We start from the raw sequence: 9952 nt of genomic DNA on the forward strand, positions 1-9952 counted from the left end.
TTGAATGCGACTTTTTCAGCTCCGATTGCACAGGGTTTTAGTTAGGAAACCTTAAAAGGAAGATAACAGGTTCTCCTGTGCTGTAGCAGTCAATGTCATAAATATTTGACAATTGATATGAGAAGGTTAAGGTGGCCCATGCATAAACCACTCAGTTGGGATTTTAGACATCATAAATATATTGTACCATATATTCCCCAATTTGTTGCATTGCCAAATTTTACTTTTAAATAAAGACTCTAATTGAAATGATATTCATAATTCAGCTTCTTTTGAGTGGAACCTACCAATTTGTGATCTGTGAGATGATTGGCATTGGTAATTTGGTATGGCGGAATTTTAAACAATTTACCTCATGTTCTTTGATTTAATTATAAAATTTTACAGATCTGAACTTTTAAACAACCTCAAAATATTCTTGCTTGAGAAGAAAGAAGAAACCACAACACAAGGAACCCATTTTTCTTGAATTCCAATTCAAGCAAGTCAACCTATGAGTATCCAATAGTAAAAATAAGGTAGCTTAAAAGCTTCTTAAGGAGAATAGTTGAGTGTTATTTTAAAACTAGCCGATGTCTATAAATTTATTTTAGAGTATTTTATAAGAAACTTTTTTTTTTCTATATGAAATTATCTTTATGACAATGTTTAAGTAGGATAGATTCCTCTCATGTAAATTGAAAGATTCTAAACAGTTCAGCTATATACGCCAAAAATTTCACATACGATTTCAAAAATTCTATCACATTAAGTTATATCATTAATCTCATTTGAATCCACCACAACACACAAAAAAGAAAAAAAGAAAAAAAGTCACACTAACGAGTGGCCTTAGGGCACTCGTTAATAATCCACTTTAAGAAAGTTTTGATATCACTTTTATGAGAAATGAAAAAAGCTGTTAAAATATTAATTACTTTTTTTTTTTTCATTTTCCATAAAAACTTTCTTTAAATGAATTATTAACCAGTGCCCTAAGGGCACTCGTTAGCATTTTCCTTAAAGTATTTATGCTTCTTTCTTTACCTAAACACTTTACAATAAATCAAGATAATAATCTAAAATTGACAGTTTTAAGTCAAGATTTTGTAGATAATTTTTCAAAACTGAATTCTATACAGACTATTTAAGGAGTGTTTGATACATATATTTATATAACAGTTTTTATAATTTAATCGTTTCCACCGCGCTTTTTTAAAAACCACAAACTCACAACGACAAAAGACAACTCAAAAACAACCCAGCCGGGGTATAGAAGTGTTGGAAGTGTAAAACCCTGTTAAAACCCTAGTAGAAATGTCCCTAATAATCAGCCTCTCTCGCCAAAAACCACCACTACTACTCTCACTCCACCTCATGCGCCTCCTCTCCACCACCACGAGCTCCTCCTCTTCAAAATTCTACAGCCGCTACTCCTTTAAACCTCCAACTTCCCTTTCTCCAAAACCCCAATCCCCAAACTCCACAGCGGCCTTCCTCACTCTATCGGACCGGGCTGAAGCCCATACGCTCTGAATTGCCATTTGATTTCCGGTACACTTACACGGACAGCAGCCCAAGTGTGAGGCCAATTGGGCTCCGGCAGCCCAAGTACTCGCCATTTGGGCCGGGCCGCCTTGACTGCCAATGGACCGCGTGAGAGTTCAGGGAATGTCACTCACTGGGTCTGAGAGGAAGGTTCTGGTTGATAAGTGTCAGAGGCACAAGTGACAAGACCAAAGGCCAAATCAATCTCGGTACAAAGTGTTGATTTTCTTATTGATTTGATCATTTTTGGTATTGGGTGTTTGGTTTTCTAAGATGTTAGTTTATTTGGGCATGTGGTTTGTGGTTTTACTTATCAAAAAATTAATTTGGCTTTGTGGTTTTTGGGGATTTATATATATATATATATATATAAAAAGATAGAAATTTTATTCATGACAGATGAATACAAATACATATAAGACTGCCCTGAAATCCAAATACAGGAGAAACAAGAAAACTGAATACAGAGCGAACAAGAAACTGAAAACAGACCATAACAGGTATGCAGAGAAATACAGACCAACAAGTATGCACTGAAATACAGATCGTGTCCATACATAACAGCAGCAACAAAACAAATAAATACTCAATTAAAGCCTTTAGTTACGTGATTGAGCAGCCACCAGCCTTTGATACTCCTGTAGAAAACCAATTGCGCCATCAAGAATAGACTTGGGATGGGTTTGTATATGTTCAAAATAATATTTGTTTCGAGCATTCCAAATTGCCCAAGTAGTCACTGCCCATTGCTACAACTCCTGCTGTGAAAGTCTATCAATCAAACAGCGAAATAACATGAAAAAGTCTTGAACATGATTTGAACATTTCTGAATTTTTTCTCTGCAAAGTGCCCATACATTCCTTGCAAACGGACACTCCCAAAGCAAATGAGCAGCAGACTCCAATTGCTGGCAGCAGAACTCACACCATGGACCAATATTAATCTTTCGGCAATGCAAGTTATCTCTAGTAGGCAAAATGTTTGAGCATGCTCTCCATACAAACATCCGAACTTCCGGAGGTACATTCAGACTCCACAACTGTCTTCAAACACCTCTGTCAGCCACCATCCCTGAATGTTCAACCCGATCCAACTCTCTCATCTTTTGTGCAACCTGGTATGCATATTTAACAGAGAATTTTTGAGACCTGTTTCCCTTCCAAACCAGCCTATCTCGTGAATACAACCGTGTCAGTGGTAACTGCAAAATTTCCATACGTGTCTTATGAGCAAACAGGTCAAATATTTTCTCTCTATCCCATTGTCTTGTGGTACTATCAATCAGATCCTTCACCAATAAATTAGGCCGAGTATCTCCCAGAAAAACTGGTTTATGTGTCAACCACTTATGATTTGAAACTTCAATGTTGCTTCCACCCCCTACCTGCCATTTTGAACCTTCCTTGATGACATCTCTAGCTGCCAAAAGACTTCTCCAAACGTATGAAGGATTGATGCCAGTCTCCGCATCCATAAACGAGCAATTTGGAAAATATCTTGACTTGCACACCCAATGGAACAAAGAGTGAATATTATGAATCAATCTCCAAGCTTGTTTAGCTAACATAGCTAAATTAAAAGCTTGAATATCTTTAAACCCCATACCACCCCTCTCTTTTCTAGTACAAAGTTTTTTCCAATTGATCAAATGGATTTTCTTTTCATCTTTTGACTGACCCCACCAACATTTAGGTATTATAGAATTAATAGCATCACATAAGGCGCTTGGGATTTTAAAAAATACTCATAGAGTAAGTGGAAATAGCTTGAGCAACAGTTTTAATTAGGATCTCTCTCCTTGCCTTAGAAATATATTTTTCCTTCCATCCCAACACTCTATTAGTAATCTTTTCCCACAGCTCCTTAAATGTATTGACCTTAGATTTTCTTCCAACCATTGGCAAACCAAGATACTTCTCACAATCCTCCATAATTCTTGCACCCAATTAAAAAAAAACAAAAAAAAAAAACAAAAAAACATAATTGATCTTTGGTTATTTTTTAATTTGAAATACTAGTATGACAGATCAAAGAGATGACCATTTTACCAAAATAATTAGAACTGTAAATCACTTCTCGAAATTTTTTATTGAAAGGCAGCTGTTCAGATGCCTCATTTTCTAACATCAAGTCAGACTTCCTCTAGTTTTGCCCTCGCATCTTGCCATGTTTCTCTTGGAATAACCTGCGTTAGATGTCAAAATGAAATGCACTTCTAGGATGAATGGATTACAAAGGCTTCGAATCTGAACCATTTTACTAAACAAAAGAAACATTTTCTTTCCCCTATGTTTCCTTTTCTTATTCACTGCTTTTGACTTAGTATCTGTGTCTTTTTTGTAGGAAGAGATGGTTTAACCCACAACATGCTGAATGATATCCATAATAATTGGAAACATGCCGAAGTAGTGAGGATAAAATGTTTAGGTGTTCCCACTGTGGACATGAAAAATGTGTGCACTCAGCTCGAGGTATTGTGATTTCTTCTAATGTAGCAGCTCTTCCTTTTCTTTAGCATGAGTTATCTTGCCTAAAAAAGTAATAACATTGAAGTTTAGCCTTTTATAAATCTGTTGCACTATAGTTTGCAGTACCTCATGTAGGTGGAGTAACGTTTACATCAGGATATCTCCTTGCATTTCTTTTCATTACAAAAGGAATTTTATACCTCTAAATAGCCCTGAATTTTCATCTTACCTTGATAGAAGTGTTATATTCAAGTTTGGTGTGTTACTTTCTGGATAAAACATTTGGAAAGATCATCCACAGACATGGTGGCCTACTTGTATTATATAGAGGCGGGTACTATCATCCCAAGAAAAGGCCTGTGATTCCATTGAGGCTGTGGAGATCCCACGAGCCTGTATATCCCAGGCTGATCAAGTCTTCAAGACTACAATTGATGGCCTAAGCATTGAGGAGACAAAGGAAATGAGAAAGAGAGGACTAGCTGTTCCCCCTTTAACAAAACTTGGTATATGCTACTTGAGACTTTTTTTTAGTTTTGTAATTTACAACAATAGGTGTATGTTTGTTGTCCACTAACTCAGAAGCTCCAACTGCAGCCAAGAATCGTTATTATGGTAGTCTGGTGCCCATGGTCAGAGATGTTTTCCTCTCCTGTGAACTGGTTCGGATAGACTGCAAGGGTCTTGAGAAGAGTGATTACAAGAAAATAGGCTGCAAACTCGGTAAAATACTTGAATTCAAATTTGTCTGCATGAGGTTTCCTATATTTACTAATATGAAAAATACATTTATTTGATCTTTTTTTATAGGTAAATAAAAGTTTATTAGATGCACAGGAATAGTATACACAAACTGTATGTGCAGCATTCCTTTATAGAATTGCAATCAAATGATTAAATAATCAACAAAATCCTAAAAATGAAGTAGATTGCAGATTGCCTAAGCCAGTGGCTCACTGATACAATGATCTTAGGAAACCGATTTCAACTCAGTAACAGCTGTCTCCACACTGTTGAATATCTGAATATTCATCTCTTTTTATTACTAACGTTCTTATTCGTTTGTCACCCACCAAAAAGCTTTCCCTATTTGTTAATTGCGAGAAAAGAATTTTTTTTTTTTTTTTCAGAATAACATTGAATTTCTTACTGAAGATAAGTTCGTATTGTCTGTTAATTCTACATTCTCTGTGAAACAACTAGTGACCAAATGGCCAATATCTTTTTCTTTTTTATAATTGTGTTGAAATGTATGCTTAATTTTCTCAATATCCTTTTTGTATATGGAGCTTTGCTGTTGGACATCTACCTAGTTGGTTGTCATTAAGAAAAACTTGGGCACTTTTTACTTCCTGTGGTTTCTCTTCTTGCAGCAATTATTTTCGCAATGTATTGTGATGGTTATACAGCAGCTGAAAAATATGGGCAAGATGGGACTCTCCTTTTGTGTGTTTCATAACTTAGTTGGCGTTTTAAATTTTAGTCTCTTGAGTTATTTAGTTGTCAGATATTTTCCAATGTTGATGCAGGACATGGTGCCTTGTATCCTGGTTACATTTGAGAAGGAGCAGATTGTGGTTTGGAGAGGAAAGGACTACAAGCCTGTAGAAGATGGATGCTTCCTTCCAGACCGTGAATCTTTTGATGATATGGATGGTAGTTCATCAGATGGTAGTTTGGCTTGTGGTGAAGAGGGTTGTGACAGTGTGGATGGCACCAGGGGTCAACGGGACTTCCACTCTGGTGATGATGACTGATGAGGAGTAGTTCCTTTAGCACCAATTGGATGTTGTTCGTTACTGTTATGTTTGTATTCTCTATTCTTTGAAGATCAAGTACAAGCAAAAGCGATAGGTACTTGTAGGATCATACTAAAAAGGGTATTGTCATGCACCCATTATTTGCCTGTAGATCTTATAATGGAGGTCAAAAAGTCTAGGGACGCATACTTTGTCACACATTTTGTTACAACTTATACCTATGTCAAGTGATGATTGGATTACTTTTCACCAAGTACCAGTAGTGGTCCTATGTTTAAGTGATGTAATTCAATCACAAGTTGACAAATTTGCAAATTGTGGTGAAGTGTGTGACCCTAGAAAAATTGGATGGAAGTTGTATCTTATGTAATGGTTAAAGCAATCAACATGTGGGGTCCACTGGTTTGTAGTCTCCACCAACTGTAAATGATGCATGGATAATTCTCCCTTGTAAGCCTCTTCATGCCCACTTTTTGGTGCTCTTCCCTCTCTAATCCAATCCTAGTGTAGGAAAAGAACCAAAGAATGATTGAGAATGAGGAGACTGTGTATTGAATCCGATAATCATGTCAGGCTATTTATTGTATAGATCCCTTAGATGGGATTCACACAATTTTGACAGCAGAATACCTAGTGCTATACATGCACTGTCACTAAGCGTGGATGCAGATCTAATTATCTTTTTTATTCTCCACCCCCACCCCCCCCTCTAGATCTTTTCCAACTTTATTTTATTTTATTCCTTGTGCATATGGCCTAAGCCATCTGTCGAAGATGTTGCATCTATATGTCAAACAAGCAATCCATGGATTTCAGTGAAACCTGATAAACTGCGTACTAGCACTCTGCTTTGCAGCTGTCGATGTGCAATGCTAGTGAACTATGATAATTATGTTCCATGCCTCGAGTCATAAATTTTTACAAAAGATTTCATAATTGTTGAGATGACAAGTTGTTAATGGTAGATAAGCAAGTGATGTCTACGGTCAGCTTGGATAAAAATTAGTAAAAGCAAATCAACCTAACAGATGTAATATTGTGTTGGTAGCATTTCTCAATTCTATTCAATTTCTAGCTGTGCAGTGTGGAGACATCATATTGTGTTGAATTTGGATAAAAATTAGTAAAAGCAAATACCTAACGGATGTAATATTGTGTTGGTAGCATTTCTCAATTTTGTTCAATGATCCTACCTTAGTTGCTGAATTTGGAAGCCAGGCCAATTTTTTGTAATTCAGTCCAAACTACTATAAAATGCCCAAATTTTCAAAAACAAATGTTGTCACAATTCACAACCAAAGACATTCAAAAATCCAAACGAGCTATAAAAGTATTGAAGTGTAAAACCTTGTTTAAACCCTAAAGAAATGTGCCTAAAATTCGTCTCTCCAGCCAAAAACCACTTCCACTCTTTGTCTCCCTCACGCTCCTCACACACCTTCTCTCTCCCCAAAGCCCTAACTTTATCCCTAAGAAAAAGCAGAAACTCTAGTACGACCTGCCTTTATCCCTCGATTGGATTGGGTTGAAGCCAATACACTCCCAATTTCCATTCGATTTCCATTACAGTTACTCGAAGAACAACCTAAATTTGAGGTCAATTGGGCTCCGGGGGCCCAAGTACTCGCCTTTTGAGCTAGGTTACTTGGACCACCAATGGACTAGCATGTGCGCCCTGGTCATGGACTCGACTAAGTTTCAAACCCTCCTTGCTCCATTGTAATTAAATGTTTAGTAGTTTGAAACTCATCCCCAATATGAAATCTCATCATTTTCTTTCCTTGCCTTTTCTTTTAAAAAAATGCGTAAGAATTTGCTCACAGGCTTAAGTGGTGTCCCTATATAGTATATTAACCTTTTAATTAAAGTCTCCCTGACATGTTTCACTCTCCCAGCACAAAGATATTCAAGGTGAGTTTGGTTCAACTTTTTGATATTGTGTTTTTTCAAAAAAAGTGGCAGTTTCAAAAAGTGCAGTGTGAAACTGGGTTTTTTGAAAAGTTGAGTGTTTGATAAAAACTATTAAAAATTGTTTTTTTTTTTTTTTTTAAAAAAAGCTAAGTGTTTGGCTAGTGGTTTGAGTTGTAAATTACCAAAAAGGATAATGTATATATAAATGAGTAATCAACTACTTTTTTTTTTTAATACAAGATAGAATTTCTACTCTAGTCTAATCTAAGTATATATGTGTGTGAAATTCTCTCCTAAAGATTTGAACCTTGGCCTTTGCCCCCCACACTCCAAGATTGTGCGGTGGTATCAACTACTTAATAATAATAATAATAATAATAATAAATATATTATTGGTATTATTTTAATAATGTTTGTGTTTAGTTTTTTTTAGTGTCATAATTATTTGTTATTACTATTAATAACTTCTTATCAATATTAATTAAATCTAAAAAAATTTCATTATCATGGTGCATGAAATGATAATGTAAAAAGATAATAAAATATGTGTTACGGAAAGGATAACAGATGTTATTTGTTGATTTATCAAAGTGTACAATTGGGTTTTTAAGAAAACATGTGGGTGTTGACACCCTATTTTGCAACCCGCATTTAACCTCATTTGGAGGGTAAAAGGGTAATTTCGCCTTGGGAATATGCATCTTGATTCTAGTCATTAGATCCTTAATCTCATTTCATCAAAATGATCTTGATGTTGTAACGATCAAATCAACTGGTCATAAGCCCTAATCGGACCACCAGATTGAAAGTTATCATCAAATCAAGTTTTAATGGCTGAGATGCACTATCACAAATTGAGTCCAACTATATGTGATTATGAACAATTGATTTCAATTGGTTATAAGTGTAATCAATTGGAGATCAATGATGTGTCATAATTTAATTGGTTAGGACTACATTTTATGGTGAGGTTGCATACACCTAATTAATTAGATAGTTAAACATTAATTATTCAATGAGTAATTTGTGTAATTATCTTTTAATTAGAGTAAATTTGGAACCAATTAATTCTGAAATGGGAGTGATTGGAGCCATTTAATGTTAATTGGGAGCTAATTTGGGACCTATTAATGTTAATTGTGCTGAAACCATTTTCTAACAAATGACCTCTGCTCACCATTTCATCAATATCTCTCAGAATATTTTGAATCTGTGAATGAGGTTAATTTTCCCAGAAACTAGACATCCGGGGCTTCAATTTGAGCACAAGAACGAGACAATTCCGATCAGAATTGGATCAGATATGATTTTTTGAAGTTGGCTCTACAAGCTGTTACAGCAGCTACGGGAAAACCGAATTTTGGCTTGCTCCCCACTCCCACCAATCTCTCCATTTAATGCACCAGATTTTCCCCAAGGCTAAAATGAGGTCTAGGTTCATAATCCTTGTCAACCCTCATTAAATGGCATTCCATTCATATTCTCTCCACTACTACTATATAACCCTCCCCCTCTTTCATTCCAAGGCACCAAAAAATCCCTCTCTTCTCCTCTCTTGAGTCCTAGTGAAGTAGAGTAGTCTTGTCATATCTTGGTCTTCCTGAGACTCAAGGTATTGAGTGAGACTCACTCTCCCTCTCCTAGTTCTTCTTCTTTCCTACACCCTTAGGACCTCCACTAAGAATCTCCTCCTTCACCGTATGGATCTTGCATGAAGGTATAATCTCTTTCTCTAACTTGTTTTTTTGTGTTACCATGATAAGGGTTTAAGATTAAAGCATGATAGTAATCATTTGAATATGTTTGAATGTTCTTAATTGTTCTTATATGTTCTTCACATGTTCTTGGTTGTTCATCACATGTTCATGCATAAACACTAGTTTTAATCTTAAATCTACATCAAAAATATGAAAAACATGTTTCTTTCATAATTCTTTCAAGTCCTTGAATCTAGGATATCACCATACACACACATTCACTAGAATTTATTTGTCAATCCAAATGAAGTGCTTAATAAATTGAATTAGGGTTTATCACATGCACACACTTTAAATTCAACATGCAAATTGATTGATAACATATTGGATGATGTGATATGAATGTTGGCCACCATAGTCTAGAAGACCGGTTTCACCGGGCAAGGTGGGTGCCTAACACCTTCCCACCTTGTAACATAGCCTCCGAACTTAGATCAAGGGTTAGTAGATCAAGTGCTTATCCTTGTAATTTTCAATTTCTAGATTGTAACTAGGAAACAAAGCCATGTACTTTATCTTAGATTGTAT

The 9952-nt window shown here is 35.8% G+C and overlaps 1 protein-coding gene across 1 annotated transcript; it reads left to right on the forward strand.

The window, feature by feature from the left end:
* Positions 1 to 1296: 1296 nt before the first annotated feature.
* On the forward strand, positions 1297 to 5753 carry LOC112020641 (CRS2-associated factor 1, mitochondrial-like). The gene is given in 9 exon segments (XM_065773562.1): positions 1297 to 1463; positions 1465 to 1634; positions 1637 to 1701; positions 1703 to 1736; positions 3872 to 4004; positions 4250 to 4409; positions 4412 to 4502; positions 4594 to 4742; positions 5310 to 5753. Coding segments are annotated over 9 exon segments (1413 nt in total).
* Positions 5754 to 9952: the final 4199 nt, after the last annotated feature.

This window comes from Quercus suber, unplaced genomic scaffold (assembly GCF_002906115.3).
Source record: "Quercus suber isolate HL8 unplaced genomic scaffold, Cork oak 2.0 scaffold_76, whole genome shotgun sequence".
NCBI lineage: Eukaryota > Viridiplantae > Streptophyta > Magnoliopsida > Fagales > Fagaceae > Quercus > Quercus suber.